General features: G+C 43.7%; 1 protein-coding gene across 3 annotated transcripts in view; it reads right to left on the bottom strand.

Annotated features, from left to right (window-relative positions):
• adkb (adenosine kinase b) overlaps positions 1-24542 on the bottom strand; it is a 300684-nt gene that overhangs the window by 90330 nt on the left and 185812 nt on the right. For all 3 annotated transcript variants that reach the window (XM_046354435.1, XM_046354434.1, XM_046354436.1), the window contains one exon: positions 8547-8717. In XM_046354435.1, coding sequence (XP_046210391.1) covers positions 8547-8717 — 171 coding nt within the window. The remainder of the gene's footprint in view (positions 1-8546; positions 8718-24542) is intronic.

Here is a 24542-nt window from a genome sequence, read left to right as displayed (position 1 = left end):
GATGCTGTCACCACCATGTTTGACAGTGGGGATAGGGTGTTCAGGGTGATGAGCTGTGTTGCTTTTACGTCAAATATAACGTTTTGCATTGTTGCCAAAAAGTTCAATTTTGGTTTCATCTGACCAGAGCACCTTCTTCCACATGTTTGATGTGACTCCCAGGTGGCTTGTGGCAAACTTTAAACAACACTTTTTATGGATATCTTTAAGAAATGGCTTTCTTCTTGCCACTCTTCCATAAAGGCCAGATTTGTGCAATATACGACTGATTGTTGTCCTATGGACAGAGTCTCCCACCTCAGCTGTAGATCTCTGCAGTTCATCCAGAGTGATCATGGGCCTCTTGGCTGCATCTCTGATCAGTCTTCTCCTTGTATGAGCTGAAAGTTTAGAGGGACGGCCAGGTCTTGGTAGATTTGCAGTGGTCTGATACTCCTTCCATTTCAATATTATCGCTTGCCCAGTGCTCCTTGGGATGTTTAAAGCTTGGGAAATATTTTTGTATCCAAATCCGGCTTTAAAGTTCTTCACAACAGTATCTCGGACCTGCCTGGTGTGTTCCTTGTTCTTCATGATGCTCTCTGCGCTTTTAACAGACCTCTGAGACTATCACAGTGCAGGTGCATTTATACAGAGACTTGATTACACACAGGTGGATTGTATTTATCATCATTAGTCATTTAGGTCAATATTGGATCATTCAGAGATCCTCACTGAACTTCTGGAGAGAGTTTGCTGCACCGAAAGTAAAGGGCCTGAATAATTTTGCACGCCCAATTTTTCAGTTTTTGATTTGTTAAAAAAGTTTGAAATATCCAATAAATGTCGTTCCACTTTATGATTGTGTCCCACTTGTTGTTGATTCTTCACAAAAAAATACAGTTTTATATCTTTATGTTTGAAGCCTGAAATGTGGCAAAAGGTCGCAAAGTTCAAGGGGGCCGAATACTTTCGCAAGGCACTGTATATATATATATACATATATATATATATATATATATATATACACAGTGGGGCCAAAAAGTATATATATATATGGTGTGTATCGAAATTATTTGAATAGGAAAGGTGTGTACAGCAGTAGTTATTTAGAATTAACCTTGACTAAAATACAGTATATACATATAAAGTGGGTAAAACAGTATGTAAATATTATTAAAGTGACCAGTGTTCAATGACCATATACAGTCGTGGCCAAAAGTTTTGAGAATGACACAAATATAAATGTTCACAGTCTGCTGCCTCACTTTGTATGATGGCAATTTGCATATACTCCATAATGTTATGAAGAGTGATCAGATGAATTGCAAAGTCCCTCCTTGCCATGCAAATGAACTGAATCCCCCCAAAACTTTTCCACTGCATTTCAGCCCTGCCACAAAAGGACCAGCTGACATCATGTCAGTGATTCTCTCATTAACACAGGTGTGAGTGTTGATGAGGACAAGGCTGGAGATCACTCTGTCATCCTGATTGAGTTTGAATAACAGACTGGAAGCTTCAAAAGGAGGGTGGTGCTTGGAATCATTGTTCTTCCTCTGTCAATCATGGTTACCTGCAAGGAAACACATGCCGTCATCATTGCTTTGCACACAAAGGGCTTCACAGGCAAGGATATTGCTGCCAGTAAGATTGCACCTGAATCAACCATTTATCGGATCATCAAGAACTTCAAGGCGAGCGGTTCAATTGTTGTGAAGAAGGCTTCATGGTGCCCAAGAAAGTCCAGCAAGTGCCAGGACGATCTCCTAAAGTTGATTCAGCTGCGGGATCAGGGCACCACCAGTACAGAGCTTGCTCAGAAACGGCAGTAGGCAGGTGTGAGTGCATCTGCACGCACAGTGAGGCGAAGACTTTTGGAGGATGGCCTGGTGTCAAGAAGGGCAGCATAAAAGCCACTTCTCTCCAGGAAAAACATCAGGTTGATATTCTGCAAAAGGTACAGGGATTGGACTGCTGAGGACTGGGGTAAAGTTATTTTCTCTGATGAATCCCCTTTCCGATTGTTTGGGGCATCCGGAAAAAAGCTTGTCCAGAGAAGACAAGGTGAGCGCTACCATCAGTCCTGTGTCATGCCAACAGTAAAGCATCCAGGGACAATTCATGTGTGGGGTTGCTTCTCAGACAAGGGAGTGGGCTTACTCTCAATTTTGCCTAAGAACACAGCCACGAATAAAGAATAGTACCAACACATCCTCCGAGATAAACTTCTCCCAACCATCCAGTAACAGTTTGGTGACGAACAATGCCTTTTCCAGCATGATGGAGCACCTTGCCATAAGGCAAAAGTGATAACTAAGTGGCTTGGGGAACAAAACATCGATATTTTGGGTCCATGGCCAGGAAACTCCCCAGACCTTAATCCCATTGAGAATTTGTGGTCAATCCTCAAGAGGCGGGTGGACAAACAAAACCCCACAAATTCTGACAAACTCCAAGCATTGATTATTCAAGAATGGGCTGTCATCAGTCAGGATGTGGCCCAGAAGTTAATTGACAGCATACCAGGGCAGATTGCAGAGGTCTTGAAAAAGAAGGGTCAATACTGCAAATTTTGACTCTTTGCATCAACTTCATGTAATTGTCAATAAAAGCCTTTGACACTTATGAAATGCTTGTAATTATACTTCAGTATTCCATAGTAACATCTGACAAAAATATCTAAAGACACCATAGCAGCAAACTTTGTGGAAATTAATATTTGTGTCATTCTCAAAACTTTCGGCCAAGACTGTACATAGGGCAGCAGTTGAGGGCAGGGTACTGAGTGGAGGCCAGCTAGTAACAGTGACTAAGTTCAGAGCAGGGTACGTGTGCGTCCCAAATGACACCCTATTCTCTACATAGTGCTCTTCTTTTGACCATATAACAGTGCCCTATACAGGGAATAGGGTGCCATTTGGGACAAAGGCTAGGGGTCCTGCCCTGGTTGGCTTCTCATCAGGCAATGGTGTAAACCCGGGGTCTCAAACTGGCAACCCTGGGTCCACTTCAGGCCCACAAGCTGCTTTCTTATGGCCCCCAGACTGATATGGAATTCCTATATGGAATTAGGCCTCCCAATTGGATATCATCAGGCCATGTTGTAAACACAGAGGTTAATGTTTCTGTCTACTATCCTCAGAGGAAACTTGGAGGGAGGGAGGGAGAGAGGGAGAGACCAGTTTTAAAAGAGGAGGGTGTTTCAGTTAAGTTAATCTGCCTTCCACATCTCTTTGTTTTCGCCAGTGAGACTGACTGACCGGCCGGCTGACCTACAGGATATTTTCCCCAAGCTAAGAGGCACATCTCCAGACCGCTGTGGGTGAGCTGTCAATGGGAAATTCTCTCTCTCACTCCCTCTTGCTCTCCCTCTCCCTCCCTCTCAGCCACAGGCCTCCAAGCAGTCCATCAAACAAACAAAGCCAGGATGATGAATCATATTGCTAGAGATGTTGGAGAAGAGAAACACCATGGCCATATTGCCCCGTATATCTATCCGACCTGGGTTCAAGTACTGTTTGAAATAATTAAAAATACTTTGGCTGTGAATAAGTTGATGACTTGCCTGTTGCAATGGAACCAATTGAAAAGTTTTGGTTCCAAATCAAATCCGATTTTTCACATGCTTCGTAAACAACAGATGTAGACATACAGTGAAATGCTTACTAATGTGTCGTTTCCAACAATGCAGGGTTAAAGATAAAATAAAAAATAACGACAAGGAAAGAATAAAGTGAATAATGAATAACGAGTAAAACTAACATTGGAAACCCCACCCACCTGACAAACCCCGCCCACCTGGCACTCCAGGCAGAATAGAGCAAACACTACAAAGTATTTGAAAGATTTGAAATAGTATTTGAACCCAGGTCTAAATTGCCCTGTATATCTAGCTCTCTCCCCACTGCCCCTCAGTCTGTGTGCCTTTTCCACACAGACACCCACGTCAACTATCCTTGAAAAATCATTACCCCACCACCTCACACACACACTGCAAACATCATTACCCCAACACCCCACCAACCCCCACCACCTCACACACACTGCATGCAGATGGAGGATGAGAGAGAGAGAGAACAGGGCTGGGGGTCAAAACGCCTGAGGAGATTTTCATGACAATATCCTTCTGTAGAACTACTTCTATTCCTCCACCCTCCACCTAGATAACAGAAGGGCTGGGCTGGGGGATGGATGGGAAAATAAGCAAGATCAACCACACAGACAATATTATGTAGGGAAACATTCATAACATAGGAACTACAACAGAGGCGAAAGAAGAAAAATAAGTAATTTCCTCTTTTTATAGCCCCAGGAACTTGGGAGCACTTGGGCTAAATGCTCTTTGAAAACAGCTTGAACACTAGAATGATGATGGTTCCTTCGCCAGGACAGGGTATATTAATATGTTGGCAATATGCTATTTCCCACTTTTTTTAAATGGCTTGCCTATTGAGTATTCAATTACAATGGTTGGTGGCTTCTCGTTTGTCGTTTGGAAGATGGGCCTTTGGCCCACATAAATAAGCTCCTCCTGAGAGCAGAGGAGAGTGGAGGTGTTGAATAGATTGGACAGGGCTGGAAGGAGCTCCCCGTATGGGGCAGATGGGCTATAGGCCTATAAAAAAAATGACAGAGGGAGGGAGGGAGGGAAGGAAGAGGCTGTCTATGATAAGCAAGGCTGTGTGATGCCAAGGAAAAGAGGAACATGGGAGAAATTGAAATTGTCTGTGGGGTATAATCCTAAAGCCTCTTCATCTGTATTAGCATTGCAGTTTGTTATATGAGGGAAGAACATTATTTTAAACTGTTAAAACCGATTTACTTCTATGGTACCGTTTTCTTCATCTTGCTGCCCATATTTAGGGCTGAACAAAAATGCCCCAATTACTAGAAGCAATCTAAATGGAACTGCTATGAATCATCGTGGCTTAAGGAAACATCAGTGAGGGTGATTAATTCTGTCTCAATTAATCGTACCATTTCTCTATCTATGATATGTCTAAATGCGTCCCAAATTACACCCTATTCCCTATTTAGTTCACTACTTTTTTTACGAGGGTCCATAGGGCTCTGGTACAAAGTAGTGCACTATATAGGGAATAGGCCCACACCAAAATTCCCACAATATAAATCCAAGGCTAACGTTAGCCTAATTGCCCAATCCTTTTCCCTTTCCCTCCCTCGACTCCATTGTGTGGTTTATCTCATCGGTATGCTCAAACAGCAAAACCAAATTATCTGATCATTTTATTGGCGAATGAATCCTCTGGCATATGGTCAATTTTTTCAGGTGGTAATGACTCCCTCATTGGAAAAGAATTAGCTGTGGCTATTAAACGGAGAGTAATGGTAATGCCCCGGATGGCTTCATGTCAGGTAGCTAGTCAGGAGAGAGAGAGGAGAGGAGGGGAGGAGGGGATAAGAAGTAAGGGGAGGAAGAGAGAAAGAAAGAGAGAAGGAGAAAGAGAGAGAAGGGAGGAGAGGACTTAATTAGGCCTTTGCTGTTGCCAGGTTATCACACTACGTTTGCCAATCAAGTGGAGCAGGCAGCGCTGTCTGATGTGTGACTGTATGCACTCACACCTCCATCTCTCTATCCTCACCATCCACTGTCTAGCTTTATGTCAGTGGCCCCCAGCCGCAGACACACAGGCAGTGTAAGAGAGACTGACAGTTCTCTGGTTCAGTGTGTGTGTGTGGGGGGGGCTAACAGCAGAACAGAGCAGAGTCAGACACTAAAGACACTATGTCCCAAAAAGGGCAGTAATTACAGGAGAGAGAGAGAGAGAGAGCGAGAGGAAGAGAGAGAGAGAGAGAGAGAGAGAGAGAGAGAGAGAGAGAGAGAGAGAGAGAGAGAGAGAGAGAGAGAGAGAGAGAGAGAGAGAGAGAGAGAGAGTGTCTGAGAGAGTGACTGTCTATGATAGGTCAGGCTGGGCTGTGTGATGCCAAGGCTCAAACAAGTAGAAGCAGGATAGAGTTACAGCAGCACAATCACACACACACACTTCTGTGCTGTCAAATCCTCCCATATCTTTCTAGTTTGACCAGCTTTTTTCAGCAACTGATATTGTTGAATTTGGTTGTCCTGTTGACAGGTTTGCTAGCAACAAACTACTTAGCTAGCCTAGTATTTGATATGCAATGCAATCTCCTCGTAATGAACAGTGTCCTGACGAGAAGGCAAACTGTTCTATGCCAGGCAAAATCGAGCATTATACAGCTCATTGTTATGGAAGTATCCAAATGAATGTCACTCAAAAACAGTTTATGCAAATGCAGCTACATTGCTGTTACTTTTGGCTGCATAGATTGACCTGACTGTGATAGCCAGAGTTGGCTTGCTAGAAAAAAAGGTTGTATAAAATAAATATTGCAAATCGCTATATCCCCCAATTTTTCACATTTTTATTTTTTCATCAGACATGATTGCTTATGGGTAACTTCAAGTATTTGTAAACTATTACTGTTCTCAGATTTTTTATGCATAGATTTTAGATGTGTATTACATTTTTTTTGTTGCAAAATGCTACATATCCATTGTTTAACTGGAATGGAATGTTTGTGTCAGGTATAGTGGATTGTGATATGTTGTTGTCTCACCTAGCTATCTTTAAGATGAATGCACTTAATGTAAGTTGCTCTGGATAAGAGCATCTGCTAAATGACTAAAATGTCAAATGTCAAATGTCAAATGTCAAATTTACCCCATATAACATCAAGCAAAATATCCCACTAACATCAAATATGCACTACCATATTTTACCATAGAGACGAGCTACTTTTCTTCCTATGCTTCCATTTTTCGACACTGACCATAGCACCGGTTCCAATCCAAGTGCCAATGCCGTTTATCAAACTCCAGGCGGTGCTATGGTCAGTTTCATGGCTGAGGCAGTCCTGTTGCCTGTCACTCATCATGCACCATGCATGATCGCCAAGCAGCTCCAACCCTGACTGGCTCCCCACTGCAACGCACCACAGGAGGCCACGGTCTAACCATATGAGCAGTCACTCCTGTACACCCCACTCAATCAACAGTCTGACATAGAGGGGGCCAACTGCCCAAGAGGTGTCAAAACACTCAAAGAGGAACTCTTCTACTTCCTTTAAGGTCTTTAATGCATAGGGTTGGAAAATTCCTAGGTTTTCAAGAAATCCGAGTTAGAGGATTCTCAGAATCAGGAGAAAATATGCAGGGAGTTAATCCTCCCACTGGGATTTTTGGTAAAGCTGGTCATTTTTGTGAAAGTTACCAGAATTTTGCAACCATAACAAGGAATGATGTTTACTGGAGCTGCTGTACAGTAGGGAAACTTCCTTCACTTGTTCCACAAAACACTGTAACAGCATTGTTTCACAAACACCATTGCACAGCTCTTCCAACACAAGCTAACGTTATAATTACCCACCGTCATTAAAATGTAATGACTGGTGGCGTGGGTAACATACCTTAACCAGTGGTGTTAAAGTGGCTAGCTAACACCCACCCACCCAAAAATAAATAACATTTGCAACATGTAGGCTACATCATCCCAAATGGCACCTTACTCCTATAGCGTATTCATATTTCCTATGGGGTTGTGAACTGCAACCTTTGACCAGGCCCCATAGGGAATATGAATAAGCTGCCAATTTGTGACGCAACCTAATAGAATGATTCCTTTCCGCAATTACGAGAAGTAGTTGCGAAGTCAGCTAAAGCAGTAAATACTGTGTCTGATGTTGAGATGGTATCCTCCACTTCCTCCTCTAGTCTGTGGACTGCATCTCGATCCAAACAAGGCCCTGTATGTTTAGTAGCTTTAGCAGTAGGGGGTAGTGGGGAAGACGGGGAACTGGGAGGCAGTCCAAAGCTCTCCCCCCATAGGTGCAGTATGTCTTCAGCTCCGCTGTTCACTGGAACCCCAAGTTAACCCCAAGCCTGGCTATGGGGACTTCCAGACCTGGGTTCAAATGGTTTGAGCGTTTGCTTTAGCCATCCTGGAATGTCAGGTGGGTGAGCTTTACACTTTTGGCACTATTCTATTGATTCTATTGCAACAGGCAATTACATTGTTTACAGGTGTATGACAGTAGAATTTAGCTCATGAAGCATTTTTAAGTTACAGTATATTCTTTGAGACTCAATGGCTAGATAGCATTAATTTAAACGTCTAATAATGCATGTACTAATTCCATGGACGGTGTACACCATTTCCCTTTCAACAAGGTGAGAGGACATGATATGTATTTATTTGACAGGGACAAGGGACATCAATTAAAATGTCTGTGAATGTGCCAGATGTAAAGACATAATGCTCAAACTGCCTGACTTTTTCCATCTCTCTAGCTCAATAAGTCACTTTGAAAAACACGTTCCGCAACCACAGCCAGCCGTCAGTTCTTACCTTACTGGAATGTGTAGCATGGTTGGAATTGTTCCTGTAGTAGTGAACAGCACTGGGCAGCTTACAAACACACTCAAATGCTCTCTCACTAAACCAGAATAATGTGTTGTTGAACTGTGTTAACAGAATACATCAATCCAGTGGGAAGGCCTTTGAACAATGGCCCATTTCACTCACCGTCTCATTGCCAAACAAGATGTCGACGTACGGCATGACCTTCATCATGGCCTCCTTGAAGAACTGGCTGATGAAGGGAGCTGAGAGGTTCAGGCTAAAGATCTTGTTGTTTTCAGAGGCGTGCTTCGCCACCTTCAGGATTGACTCTGGGGACACCGTCAGGAAGAAACCCTGAAAACAACACATGATATAACATCATGAAACAAGACAATATACACTAGTATCATCATGTTTCTTCCCTGTGTCTCTCGCTCTCTCACACATACACACACGCACACGCACACACACACACGCACAGACAACGCCCAGCAAACAGATAATAATAATAATACAAATAATGATAAAATACACAAGCCTTATGATAATTTCTTCACTGTTATGATCTCCAAGTGCACTAGAAACAACCCCCATAGCTCCACACGTACAGTACGGGCAGACATAACAGTCTGTGAGCTGATGGACAACATGAACCAAAATGTGCTCCCTGTCTGATCCAACTGCTCATTTGTGGCTTCTGGAGTCTGACAAGAGAATTACGTGGAACAATTTAATACACTGTAACAAGGTGAGGCATTGACATATCATGAGAAAGGCAGTGTAATGTGCGAAGCGTGGTTAGGCCTAAGCATTTATCTAAAATGGTTTCTTGGAACGTACACAGTTCAGACAAAGAAAATAGATAGCTGCGAAATCCAGCGTCTGGCGGTGGTCCAAGGCCGTGTTCTGAAGGAAGCAACATGCACATATCAGATGAACGGGAAAACAAAAGTCTGGTCTGGACTCTGGTTACTGGGAAAGAGGAGGTCTGCTCATTGTGTGAATGAATAGAAATCAGGTAAGACAACACCTCTGTGTTGCAGGTTGAAATCCGAAGCGAGACTCTCCTGCAAGTCACACAAAACCACTGGGTTGGTGCCCTTTACTTTGATGCTGATCTCTTTAACCATGTTTTTCAGCTACAAGCATCTCTTCTAGACAACAACTGTGTCACAATAGGGGCAGGAGTAAGGATTTAAAAAAACACATTGTGTATGGTGATACGTTTAATCTAGCTGAAAAGCTTCCATTGTGGCTGAACAGTGCATCTCTCTCATTAAAGCAAGTATGACATGTGCAGCGAGCAAATAGAGGAGCGACCTTCATGTTGTAAAGGAAAGAGACTAATACTGCTGAATGGAGGGTACCCGGTTAGTCAATCAAATGTAACAATGTATTACATGGTACTAAGTGGGGAATATTTCATCTAGAAATTGTTTTTTTGTGTGTTTTTTAAAAACTCTCTGCAGGAATTGTCATTACTTTATACATTGCTTTACACAGTATGTCATCGTGCGGATGTGGAAAATGTATTTAGTTAGGAATGACTAGGACTGGGTTGGTGCCCTTGGGTTGCAATATCAGGGTAACACATCTGAGTAAAATTAAAGGTGTTTTGAATGGGAACTCATCATGAACATGTGTGTGTATATATATATGTGTGTGTCTGTGTGTGTGTTTAAAAAGATGGCCAATCATTGACCCTTCGATTTCTCAATCTGAGTGTGCCAGCATGTCAGTGTCAGAGGAAACTGAGATTGCTTTCTGACACAAATGGCCTTTTTGTAGTTGTCGAGAAACTATGGGCCTGGTGAAAAGTAGTGCACTATATAGGGAATAGGGTTCCATTTGGTAAGCCTAATGTTAGCTGCTCTGATAAAAAGGGCTGAGTCTTCAGATATCCGTTTTTGATTTATTTTACTTTTTTGGACAATAAACAAAAACATACCTAGATAAAACAATAAACATCTTAACGTATACATACATTTCCACAAACATGAATGACATCACACGTTCCTACCGCATCCATATGACCTCAGATTGTGTTTTGTGGTTTCTGTCTGTAGACAGATTCTTTTCAATATTTCAATAAAATATTGAATTATTCTGTTCTCTTAACGCTGGAGTATCACTTGACTTCCAGTATTTAAGTAGGGGCTTCTTCAATATAAGTGACGAAAATAATATTGTCCAACCCATTGGGTATTTCACCACATCCTCATATGTCATGTCTTGAAAAACGCCAATAGACGGATTAAAAGTAAACTTACATTGTAAAACTTCTGACAGACAGCTTTCTAACTCTACCCATAACTTTTGGACTTTACTGCACTCCCAGAAGGCATGAATTATTGAGTGTTAATTTTACACTTAAGATATGACTCTGCTGTAGTGCTGTAGAATTTGTGATTTCTCTCTCCCCAATCCTCATAACATTATATCCAATCCTTATAACATTACCAATCTCTCCAATGGACCTGACAAATAGGCTATATGATGGACATTGATCACCTGATTATGAATTCCTTTGTTGGTCTTTCTCACAACTCATTTTTCTATTCTAAACAATATGTCAGCTTTGATGAAAAAAATATTTATATATACACAGTACCAGTCAAAAGTTTGCACACACCTACTCATTCAAGTTTTTATTTTTACTATTGTCTACATTATAGAATAATAGTGAAGACATCAAAACGATGAAATAACACATGGAATTATATATTATCCAAAAGTGTTTAACAAATCAAAATATATGTTATATTTCAGATTCTTCAAAGTGGCCACCCTTTGCCTTGATGACAGCTTTGCACACTTTCGGCATTCCCTCAACCAGTGTCATGAGGCAGTCACCTGGAATGCATTTCAATTAACAGGTGTGCCTTGTTAAAAGTTAATCTGTGGAATTTATTCCCTTCTTACTGCTTTTGAGCCAATCAGTGGTGTTTTGACAAGGCAGAGGTGGTACACAGAAGATAGCCCTATTTGTTAAAAGATCAAGTCCATATTAAGCCAAGAACAGCTCAAAAAAGCAAAGAAAAATTAAAGTCCAACATTACCTTAAGACAGGCCCTTCAATCCACCAAATTTCAAGAACTTTGGAAACTTTCTTCAAGTGCAGTCACAAAAACCGCTATGATGAAACTGTCTCTCATGAGGATCGCCATGGGAAAGGAAGAAACAGAGTTACCTCTGCTGCAGAGGATAAGTTCATTAGAGTTAACTGCACCTCAGAAATTGCAGCCAAAATAAATGCTTCACAGAGTTCAAGTAACAAACACATCTCAACATCAACTGTTCAGAGGAGACTGTGTGAATGAGGCCTTCATGGTTGAATTGCTGCAAAGAAACCACTACTAAAGGACACCAATAAGAAGAAGAGACTTGCTTGGGCCAAGAAACATTAGACTGGTGGAAATCTGTCCTTTAGTCTGATGAATCCAAATGTGAGATTTTTGGTTCCAACTGCTGTGTCTTTGTGAGAGTAGGTGGATGGATGATCTCAGCATGTGTGGTTCCCACTGTGAAGCATGGAGGAGAAAGTGTGATAGTGTGGTGGTGCTTTACTGGTGACACTGTCAGTGATGTATTTAGAATACTTGTAACACACTTAACTAGCATGGATACCACAGCGATACGCAATCCCATCTGGTTTGCGCTTAGTGGGACTAGCATTTGTTTTTCAATAGGGCAATGACCCAAAACTCACCTCCAGGCTGCGTAAGGGCTATTTGACCAAAAAGGAGAGTGATGGAGTTCTGCATCAGATGACCTGGTCTCCACAATCACCTAACCTCAACCCAATTGAGATGGTTTGGGATGAGTTGGACTGCAGAGGAAGGAAAAGCATCCAACAAGAGCTCAGCATATGTGGGAACTCCTTCAAGACTGTTGGAGAAGCATTCCTCATGAATATGGTTGAGAGAAAGCCAAGAGTGTGCAAAACTGCCATCAAGGCAAAGGGTGGCTACTTTGAAGAATCTAAAATATATTTGGATTTGTTTAACACTTGTTTGGGGAACTACAAGATTCCCTATGTGTTATTTCATAATTTTGATGTCTTCATGGTTATTCTACAATGTAGAAAATAGTTAAAAATTAGAATAGTTAATAGTTAAATAGTTAAAAATTAGAAGGTGTGTCCAAACTTTTGACTGGTACTGTATATACAGTGCATTTGGAAAGTATTCAGACCCCTTCACTCGTTCCAGATTTTATTATGTTACAGCCTTGTTCAAAAACAGATTAAATAAATAAAAATTAAATCTATCAACACACAATTCCCTAATAATTTACTTAGTGAAAACAGTTTTTTTCAAATGTATTTAAAATAAAAAACAGAAATACCTTATTTAATTAAGATTTCAGACACTTTGCTATGCGATTCGAAATTGAGCTCAGGTGCATCCTGTTTCCATTGATCATCCTTGAGACGCTTCTAGAACTTGATTGGAGTCCATCTGTGTTAAATTCAATTGATTGGATATGATTTGGAAAGGCACACACCTGTCTATATAAGATCCCACAGTTGACAATGCATGTCAGAGCAAAAACCAAGCCATGAGGTAGAATTAATTGCCGTAGAGCTCCGAGAAAGGAGTCTAAGCACACATCTGGTTAGGGCACGAAAACATTTCAGCAGCATTGAAGGTCCCCAAGAATACAGTGGCCTCCATCATTCTTAAATGGATGTAGTTTGGAACCACCAAGCCTCTTCCTAGAGCAGGCCGCCCAGCCAAACTGAACAATCGGGGGAGAAGGACCTTGGTCAGGGAGGTGACAAAGAACCCAATGGTCACTCTGACAGAGCTCCAGAGTTCCTCTATGGAACTCTCTAGGACAACCATTTCTGCAGCACTCCATTAATGAACGCCTTTATGGTAGATTGGCCAGACGGAAGCCACTCCTTAGAAAAGACAGCCAGCTTGGAGTTTGCCGAAAGGCACCTAAGGACTCTCAGACCATGAGAAACAAAATTGTCTGGTCTGATGAAACCAAGATTGAACTATTTGGCCTGAATGCCAAGCGTCACGTCTTGAGGAAACAAGGCACCGCTCATCACCTGGCCAATACCATCCCTACGGTAAAGCACGGTAGTGGCCGCATCATGCTGTGGAGATGTTTTTCAGTGACAGGGACCAGAAAACTAGTCAGGATCGAGGAAAAGATGAATGGAGCAAAGTACAGAAAGATCCTTGACGAAAATCTTCCACAGTGCGCTTAGGACCTCAGATTGGGGCAAAGATTCACCTTCCAACAGGTCAGTGACCGTAAGCACACAGCCAACACAACGTAGGAGTGGCTTTGGGACAAGTCTCTCAGGAGGCTGAAGAAATGTGTCTTGCCACCTAAAACCCTCGCAAACTTTTACAGATGCACAATTGAGAGCATCTTGTCGGGCTGTATCACCGCCTGGAACGGCAACTGCCCTGCCCACAACCACAAGGCTCTCCAGAGGGTGGTAAGGTCTGCACAACGCATCACCGGGGCAAACTACCTGCCCTCCAGGATACCTAAAGCACCCGATGTCACAAGAAGGCCAAAAAGATAATCAAGGACAACAACCACCCGAGCCACTGCCTGTTCAACCCGCTACCATCCAGAAGGAGAGGTCCGTTCAGATGCATAAAAGCTGGGACCGAGAGACTGAAAAACAGTTTCTATCTCAAGGCCATCAGACTGTTAAACAGCCATCACTAACACGGAGAGGCTGTTGCCTACATACAGACTTGAAATCATTGGCCACTTTAATAAATGGATCACTAGTCACTTTAACAATGCCACTTTAATAATGTTTACATATATTGCATCACTCAGCTCAAAAGTATATACTGTATTTTATACCATCTATTGCATCTTGCCTATGCCGCTCTGTCATTGCTCATCCATATATTTATGTGTATATATTCTTATCCCATTCCTTTACTTAGATGTGTGTATTAGGTAGTTGTTATGGAATTGTTAGATTACATGTTAGATATTGCTGCACTGTCAGAACTAGAAGCACAAGCATTTCGCTACACTCGCAATAACATCTGCTAACCATGTGTGTGTGACCAATAAAATTTGATTTGATATCCTTGAGTGGCCCGAACAAACATCTCTGGAGAGACCTGAAAACAGCTGTGCAGCGACGCTCCCTATCCAACCTGACAGAGCTTGAGATGATCTGCAGAGAAGAACGAGATAAACTCCCCAAATACAGGTGTGCCAAGCTTGTAGCATCATACCCAAGAAGACTCGAGGCTGTAATCGCTGACAAAGGTGTTTTAAAAGTACTGAGAAAAGGGTCTGAATACCTATGTGATAGTTTTTTATTTTGTATAAATGTTTTTGCATTGTCATTATGGGATATTATCTGTAGATTGATTAAAAACTATGGCGCTGCCGGAGTTGCCCTTCACTACGGCGCTGCCGGAGTATCCCGCCTGTCCGGAGTCCCCCATCTATTTGGGGCTCGCTGCAAGGGTCCCCAGTCCGAGGTTGGCAGCGAGGGTCGCCACTCCAAACGTGCAACTTAAGTGGACTATGGTGGAGTGGGGCCACCGTGGACAGACGCCCACCCAGACCCTCCCCTATAGGTTCAGGTTTTGCGGCCGGAGTCCGCACCTTTGGGGGGGGGGGGGTACTGTCACGTTCTGACCTCCTCCTCTCCTTCCACCAACGAGAATTGTTACACACACACACACATATATTTCTTCCCTATTAAAACATTTAATGTTTCCATGTTTGATGTTACAGAAATGCCTTAGGCTGGCCTTTCATAAAATAATGCATGCAAGGTTCTCAGCTTTGTGACTCCACTCCAGTAGTGGTTTGTGGGTAAGAAAGAAGCAGAAGCTCAAGCCATGAGAAATTTCAATTCCAATCGTCAGCTTGACTGTTTGTACAGAGCAGAAACTGAAGATGGTAAGTTTTTAGCACAGTGCTAGAGTGGATCATGTGTCCACAACAACAGATCCAGTTTCCCCAGTTGTCAGAGAGAGCTTGTGAAGTAGAGGCGTATCACCTTTCCAGGTCACCGTGATCAAAGTGGCTCCGAGGTACACTTTGTACAATTTCCATCCAGCCAAAACATTTAATAAGGGCAGTTAGAGGTTCAGACATGTTGTTTGCTTGGCAAACAATAAGAAGAAGTGATGTTTGGCTTCTGTCAAGCTGTAATTTGAGGGAGAAATTGGAAAGCGACACGTACATTTTTCACTGTTTACCCGAAAGAGGAATGACTTCCACTTCTTGGCTCGCACAATGAAAAATGTCCTAAGTGGCAGTACTGAAATGAAATCTTCTGGTAATATGACCACAGTAAGTCTTACTATGCAGTTAGAACAGTTAGTTTAACACACACACACGCGCACGCGCACACACACACGCACGCACGCACGCACGCGCGCACGCGCACACACACACACACACACACACACACACACACACACACACACACACACACACACACACACACACACACACACACACACACACACACACACACACACACACACACACACACACACACACACACACACACACACACACACACACACACACAAACCATGCATGCACACCTTCCCTATGTCACATTCTGACCTTTATTTCCTTTGTTCTGTATTTATTTTAGTATGGTCAGGGCGTGAGTTGGGTGGGCAGTCTATGTTTGTTTTTCTATGTTTTGAGGTATTTCTATGATTCGGCCTAGTATGGTTCTCAATCAGAGGCAGGTGTCATTAGTTGTCTCTGATTGAGAATCATACTTAGGTAGCCTGGGTTTCACTGTGTGTTTGTGGGTGATTGTTCATGTCTCTGTGTTTGCTCCTGATAGGACTGTTTAGGTTTTCGCACATTTATTGTTTTGTTAGTTTATTCATGTATAGTGTCTTTATAAATTAAACAGAATCACCCACCACAACAGGACCAAGCGGCGTGGTAACGGGCAACACCAACAGCGGCGCAAAGAGGAATGGACATGGGACGATGTATTGGACGGCAAGGGTTGCTACACCTGGGAGGAGATCCTGGTGGGAAAGGATCGCCATCCATGGGAACAGGTGGAGGCAGCTAGGAGAGCAGAGGCAGCCGGAGAGAGGAGCCGGCGATATGAGGGAACACGGCTGGCAAGGAAGCCCGAGAGGCAGCCCCAAAAATGTCTTGGGGGGGGGCACACAGGAAGTGTGGCGAAGCCAGGTAGGAGACCTGCGCCAACTTCCTGTGCTTACCGGGGGGCGAGAGAGACCGGGCAGGCACCGTGTTATGCTGTGGAGCGCACGGTGTCCCCAGTGTGGGTGCATAGCCCGGTGCGGTACATTCCAGCTCCGCGTATCGGCCGGGCTAGAGTGGGCATCGAGCCAAGTGCCATGAAGCCGGCTCTACGCATCTGGTCTCCAGTGCGTCTCCTTGGGCCGGCTTACATGGCACCAGCCTTGTGCATTGGTGTCTCCGGTTCGCCTGCATAGCCCAGTGCGGGCTATTCCACCTCGCCTCACTGGCAGGGCGACCGGGAGCATGCAACCAGGTAGGGTTGGGCAGGCTCGGTGCTCAAGAGCTCCAGTGCGCCTGCACGGTCCGGTCTATCCGTAACCACCTCCACGCACCAGCCCTCCGGTGGCAGCCCCCCGCACCAGGCTGTCTCTCCGGCTCATCCTTACAGGGGCTCCCGCCTGTCCAGCGCTGCCGGAGCCTTCCTCCTCTCCAGCGCTGTCGGAGTCTCCCGCCTCTCCAGCGCTGCCAGAGCCTTCCTAATCTCCAGCGCAGCCGGAGTCTCCCGCCTGTTCGGCGCTACCAGAGCTCCCGCCCCTCAGTCCAGAGACGCAAGAACCCCTCATTCCAGAGGCGCCAGAGCTCCTTAGTCCAGCGCTGCCAGAGCCTTCCTCTCCAGCGTTTCCGGAGCTTCCCGTCTGCCCAGCGCCATCTGAGCTACCCGTCTCTCCAGCATTGCCGGAGCTTCCCGTCTGCCCAGCGCCATCTGAGCCACCTGTCTGCCCAGCGCCGCCTGAGCCACCCGTCTGCCCGGCGCCACCAGTCTGCCAGGAGCCGCCAGTGCCGCCAGTCAGCCAGGGGCCGCCAGTCAGCCAGGGGCCGCCAGTCAGCCAGGGGCCGCCAGTCAGCCAGGGGCCGCCAGAGCCCCTCAGCCCAGAGCCGCCAGAGCCCCTCAGCCCAGAGCCGCCAGAGCCCCTGCCCCTCAGCCAAGAGCCCCTGCCCCTCAGCCAAGAGCCCCCGCCCCTCAGCTAAGAGCTTCCGCCCCTCTGTCCAGAGCTGCCCCTCAGTCCAGTGGGGTCATTTAGAGGGGTCGCCGTGGTTAGGAGGCCAAGGAAGCAGACAATAAGGCGGACTAAGACAATGGTGAAGTGGGGTCCGCGTCCCACCACGCTGCACCACGCTGCATTTTGGTCCGCTTCTCCTTCACCACAGGAAAACCCTTACACACTACCCTCATATCAGAGTTCCCCCCTCGGCTCCGGTAGTTTAACATCAGAAAATCTGGGTGTGATGAATGGGAATGATGTCACTAAAGCTTAAAATAAAATAATAATAATAATAATGCTTCACATTCTATACAAAGATCTATCAAAATGGCTAGTAGTGACTATAGTATATATTTATACAGTACCAGTCAACTTTGGACACACCTACTCATTCAAGAGTTTGTCTTTATTTTCAGTACTTTCAACATTGTAGAATAATAGTGAAGACATCAAAACTATGAAAAAACACATATGGAATCAAGTAGTAACCAAGATATTTTATTTTATATTTGAGATTCTTCAAAGTAGCCACCTGTAACGATCGTCGTAGGTGGAAGAAGGTGAGGACCAAGGTGCAGCGTGGTTTGTGTCCATATTTATTTAAAAAGAGAACGACCGAAACAGTTCTGGCTGGTGCAGACACACAACAGAAAACAATCACCCACAACTCAAAATATGAAAACAGGCTACCTAAGTATGGTTCTCAATCAGAAACAACGATTGCCAGCTGCCTCTGATTGGGAACCATACCAGGCCAAACACATAGAGATATAAAGCAGAACACAAAACATAGAATGCCCACCCCAACTCACGCCCTGGCCAAACTAAAATAGAGACATAAAAAAGGAACTAAGGTGACACCACCCAGGACGTGACACCACCCTTTGCCTTGATGACAGCTTTGAACACTCTTGGCATTCTCTCAAACAGCTTCATGAGATAGTCACCTGGAATGCATTTCAATAAAAGTTAATTGGTGGAATTTCTTTCCTTTTTAATGCTTTTAAGCCAATCAGTTATGTTGTAACAAGGTAGGGGTGGTATACAGAAGATGGTATTTTATCAAATAGGCTTTATCAAAGTCCATATTATGGAAAGAATGGCTCAAACAAGCAAAGAGGAAAGGACAATCCATCATTCCTTCAAGATGTGAAGGTCAGTCAATCTGAAAAATATCAAGAACTTTGAAAGTTTCTTCAAGTGCAGTCGCAAAAACCATCAAGCACTATGATGAAACTGGCTCTCATGAGGACCGCCACAGGAAAGGAAGACCCAGAGTTACCTCTGCTGCAGAGGATATGTTCATTAGAGTTAACTGCACCTCAGTAAATTGCAGCCCAAATAAATGCTTCACAGAGTTTGAGTAACAGACACACCTCAGCAACAATTGTTCAGAGGAGACTGCGTGAAAAAAGGCCTTCATGGTTGAATTGGTGAGAAGAAATCACTACCGAAGGACACCAATAATAAGAAGAGACTTGCCTGGGCCAAGAAACACGAGCAATGGACATTAGACTGGTGGAAATCTGTCCTTTGGTCTGATAAGTCTAAATGTTCCAACCGCTGTGTCTTTGTGAGACGCAGAGTATGTGATGATCTTTGCATGTGTGGTTCCCACCGGGAATCAAGGAGGAGGAGGTGTGATGGTGTGGGGGTGCTTTGCTGGTGACACTGTCAGGGATTTATTTAGAATTCAAGGCACATTTAACCAGCATGGCTACCACAGCATTCTGCAGCGTTATGCCATCCCATCTGGTTTGCGCTTAATGGGACTATAATTTGTTTTTCAAGAGGACAATGATACTGTCGCAAAGCTAACTAAAAAGCAGCATTCCCCAAGAGAGGATGGCTTTCACTTTAGCAGTGATAAATTCATGAACTTCTTTGAGGAAAAGATTATGATTATTAGAAAGCAAATTACGGACTCCTCTTTAAATCTGCGTATTCCTTCAAAGCTCAGTTGTCCTGAGTCTGCACAACTCTGCCAGGACCTAGGATCAAGAGAGACGCTCAAGTGTTTTAGTACTATATCTCTTGACACAATGATGAAAACAATCATGGCCTCTAAACCTTTAAGCTGCATACTGGACCCTATTCCAACTAAACTACTGAAAGAGCTGCTTCCTGTGCTTGGCCCTCCTATGTTGAACATAATAAACGTCTCTCTATCCACCGGATGTGTACCAAACTCACTAAAAGTGGCAGTAATAAAGCCTCTCTTGAAAAAGCTAAACCTTGACCCAAAAAATATAAAAAACTATCAGCCTATATCGAATCTTCCATTCATCTCAAAATTTTTAGAAAAGGCTGTTGCGCAGCAACTCACTGCCTTCCTGAAGACAAACAATGTATACGAAATGCTTCAGTCTGGTTTTAGACCCCATCATAGCACTGAGACGGCACTTGTGAAGGTGGTAAATGACATTTTAATGGCATCGGACCGAGGCTCTGCATCTGTCCTCGTGCTCCTAGACCTTAGTGCTGCTTTTGATACCATCGATCACCACATTCTTTTGGAGAGATTGGAAACCCAAATTGGTCTACACGGACAAGTTCTGGCCTGGTTTAGATCTTATCTGTCGGAAAGATATGAGTTTGTCTCTGTGAATGGTTTGTCCTCTGACAAATCAACTGTAAATTTTGGTGTTCCTCAAGGTTCCGTTTTAGGACCACTATTGTTTACGCTATATATTTGACCTCTTGGGGATGTTATTCAAAAACATAATGTTAACTTTCACTGCTATGCGGATGACACACAGTTGTACATTTCAATGAAACATGGTGAAGCCCCAAAATTGCCCTTGCTAGAAGCATGTGTTTCAGACATATGGAAGTGGATGGCTGCAAACTTTCTACTTTTAAACTCGGACAAAACAGAGATGCTTGTTCTAGGGCCCAAGAAACAAAGAGATCTTCTGTTGAATCTGACAATTAATCTTAATGGTTGTACAGTCGTCTCAAATAAAACTGTGAAGGACCTCGGCGTTACTTTGGACCCTGATCTCTCTTTTGAAGAACATATCAAGACCATTTCAAGGACAGCTTTTTTCCATCTACGTAACATTGCAAAAATCTGAAACTTTCTGTCCCAAATTTTTTTTTTATCCACGCTTTTGTCACTTCTAGGTTAGACTACTGCAATGCTCTACGTTCCGGCTACCCGGATAAAGCACTGAATAAACTTCAGTTAGTGCTAAATACGTCTGCTAGAATCCTGACTAGAACCCAAAAAATTGATCATATTACTCCAGTGCTAGCCTCTCTACACTGGCTTCCTGTCAAAGCAAGGGCTGATTTCAAGGTTTTACTGCTAACCTACAAAGCATTACATGGGCTTGCTCCTACCTGTCTCTCTGATTTGGTCCTGCCGTACATACCTACACGTATGCTACGGTCACAAGACGCAGGCCTCCTAATTGTCCCTAGAATTTCTAAGCAAACAGCTGGAGGCAGGGCTTTCTCCTATAGAGCTCCATTTTTATGGAACGGTCTGCCTACCCATGTCAGAGACGCAAACTCGGTCTCAACCTTTAAGTCTTTACTGAAGACTCTTCTCTTCAGTTGGTCATATGATTGAGTGTAGTCTGGCCCAGGAGTGGGAGGGTGAACGGAAAGGCTCTGGAGCAACGAACCGCCCTTGCTGTCTCTGCCTGGTCGGTTCCCCTTTTTTCACTGGGATTCTCTGCCTTTAGCCTTATTACAGGGGCTGAGTCACTGGCTTACTGGGGCTCTCTCATGCCGTCCCTGGAAGAGGTGCGTCACCTGAGTGGGTTGATTCACTGATGTGGTCATCCTGTCTGGGTTGGTGCCCCCCCTTGGGTTGTGCCATGGCGGAGATCTTTGTGAGCTATATTCAGCCTTGTCTCAGGATGGTAAGTTGGTGGTTGAAGATATCCCTCTAGTGGTGTGGGGGCTGTGCTTTGGCAAAGTGGGTGGGGTTAGATCCTTCCTGTTTGGCCCTGTCCGGGGGTGTCCTCGGATGGGGCCACAGTGTCGCCTGACCCCTCCTGTCTCAGCCTCCAGTATTTATGCTGCAGTAGTTTATGTGTCGGGGGGCTAGGGTCAGTTTGTTATATCTGGAGTACTTCTCCTGTCCTATTCGGTGTCCTGTGTGAATCTAAGTGTGCGTTCTCTAATTCTCTCCTTCTCTCTTTCTTTCTCTCTCTCGGAGGACCTCAGCCCTAGGACCATGCACCAGGACTACCTGACATGATGACTCCTTGCTGTCCCCAGTCTACTTGGCAGTGCTGCTGCTGTTTAACTGTTTCAACTTTCAACTGTTCTGCCTTATTATTATTCGACCATGCTGGTCATTTATGAACATTTGAACATCTTGGCCATATTCTGTTATAATCTCCACCCGGCACAGCCAGAAGAGGACTGGCCACCCCCATAGCCTGGTTCCTCTCTAGGTTTCTTCCTAGGTTTTGGCCTTTCTAGGGAGTTTTTCCACCGTGCTTCTACACCTGCATTGCTTGCTGTTTGGGGTTTTAGGCTGGGTTTCTGTACAGCACTTTGAGATATCAGCTGATGTACGAAGGGCTATATAAATACATTTGATTTGAATGACCCAACACACCTCCAGGCTGTGTAAGGGCTATTTGACCAAGAAGAGTGATGGAGTTTTTTGGTTACTACATGATTCCATATGTGTTATTTCATAGTTTTGATGTCTTCACTATTATTCTACAATGTAGAAAATAGTAAAAGTAAAGAAAAACCCATGAATGAGTAGGTGTGTCCTTTTAATGCATACATTTTTTGTATGTGTATTGTGATCCCTGCGGGAGTTGAACCCAAAACCTTGCAGTTTCTAGCCTAGTACTGTACAGTGTTTAAAATCAAAAGGTACAGAAAGGCTACAGCCCTGCTGCCAAGCTCTCTTGTCGTTACCACAGACAGACTGTGTGTGTGTGCCCCCCTATCATCATGCTCTATGGTGCTGAGAGTTCATTACACAGAATTAGATGTCACACTGATCAGTATGTGTGATGCTGCCGTGTGTGTGAAGCTGCAGTGTGTGTGTGTGAGATTCCACACACTGTTCTTCTGTTCCGTTATGTGTGGAGTGCTGTGGCAATGTGGATCAATATGAGAGGTTGGGAGCATCGTTAACTCTGTGTGACTCCTCTATCTCCATCCAACAAGATCTCACACTTTTACCAATTTGACTTCAGATACCGACGTTTGTCCATGTTTGTCCCAAACATTACATTTAGACATTTTGACGGATATGTTTGGGATGGGGTTACAACAGAAAGATTTTTGACTGTTAAGTTTAGGAGTTCATTCTGAAGATAAGATTCTTAAGATAAGGGGTTGAGGTTTGGGATAGGGTTACAACAGAAATTACAACCGTGTACTGTACCTGTACACAGCCCATCTGTAAATAGCACACCCCACTACCTCATCCCCATATTGTTATTTTTTCTTCTTCTCTTTTGCACCCCAGTATCTCTACTTGCACATCATCATCTGCACATCTATCACTCTAGTGTTTATGCTAAAACGTAATTATTGTTCCACTATGGCCTATTTATTGCCTTACCTCCCTAATCTTACTACATTTGCATTCAGATTTTTCTATTGTGTTATTGACTGTACATTTGTTTATCCTATGTGTAACTCTGTGTTGTTGTTTTTGTCGCATTGCTTTGCTTTATCTTGGCCAGGTCGCAGTTGTAAATGAGAACTTGTTCTCAACTGGCCTACCTGGTTAAATAAAGGTGAAAAAAATACATACAGTGGGGCAAAAAAGTATTTAGTCAGCCACCAATTGTGCAAGTTTTCCCACTTAAAAACATGAGAGAGGCCTGTAATTTTCATCATAGGTTCACTTCAACTATGACAGACGAAATGAGGAAAAAAAATCCAGAAAATCACATTGTAGTATTTCTTATGAATTTATTTGCAAATTATGGTGGAAAATAAGTATTTGGTCACCTACAAACAATCAAGATTTCTGGCTCTCACAGACCTGTAACTTCTTCTTTAAGAGGCTCCTCTGTCCTCCACTCGTTACCTGTATTAATGGCACCTGTTTGAACTTGTTATCAGTATAATAGACACCTGTCCACAACCTCAAACAGTCTCACTCCAAACTCCACTATGGCCAAGACCAAAGAGATTTGGATCGGTTTGAGGTCCCAGGACTGATGCACTTGTATCTTAAACATTTGAATCGGGAACCGATGCGTATTGGTGAATCGTTACATCCCTAACACACACACACACACTCCTTCACACATGAAGAGTAGAGAGTGAGTTGCACAGAAGAGGAGAGAGACAAGAGAGTAAAGTCTGCGAAGTCTTGAGTGGATGAAAACCTCAAGATGAATGCTTTGATGACTACTCTGTATTGCTCAGCAATCAAACCAATCAAACCATCCTGATCAAATCTCTCTCTTTATCTCGCTCTCTTCCCATCTCTCTCTCCTCTTCCCATCTCTCTCTTAAGAATCATGTTCTGAAAGACCTTATCAGATATTTAGGAATCCATCCAATTCTGAGAGACAGAGATGGAAAGAGAGAGAATGTGATAGAAAGAGAGAGAACGTGAATGAGAGAGAGATCAGTAGGGAGTAAGGCCAACAGTACTGGAAACTAAACCAAGGGCAGCCCGTGCTTGTAAAGGCCCCGAGGAGATGAAGAGGGGTATCAAATCAGTCATGCTGAGTCCTCCAGAGCAACATAAATGTGACACAAACAGGATTTAACAACTGGAAAATAAATCAACTGACTACTTTAGTATTTATTTCTTCAACAAAATACTTTATTTCTGGACAAAAGGTGCGTCCATTTTGAGTGATATTTGTAATGATATACATACAGCATGTATAGGTCTACACCAAGATCTTCTATTCCATTTGAAGGGTCGTTATAAAATATGGAGATGTACTGTGGCTGGAACGAAGGTCGTGAAAGTGATGCCCTACACTGC

This window comes from Oncorhynchus gorbuscha, linkage group LG06 (genome assembly GCF_021184085.1).
Source record: "Oncorhynchus gorbuscha isolate QuinsamMale2020 ecotype Even-year linkage group LG06, OgorEven_v1.0, whole genome shotgun sequence".
NCBI lineage: Eukaryota > Metazoa > Chordata > Actinopteri > Salmoniformes > Salmonidae > Oncorhynchus > Oncorhynchus gorbuscha.
Note: the sequence above shows the minus strand (reverse complement) of the source record. Positions and strands in the feature narration are given on the sequence as shown.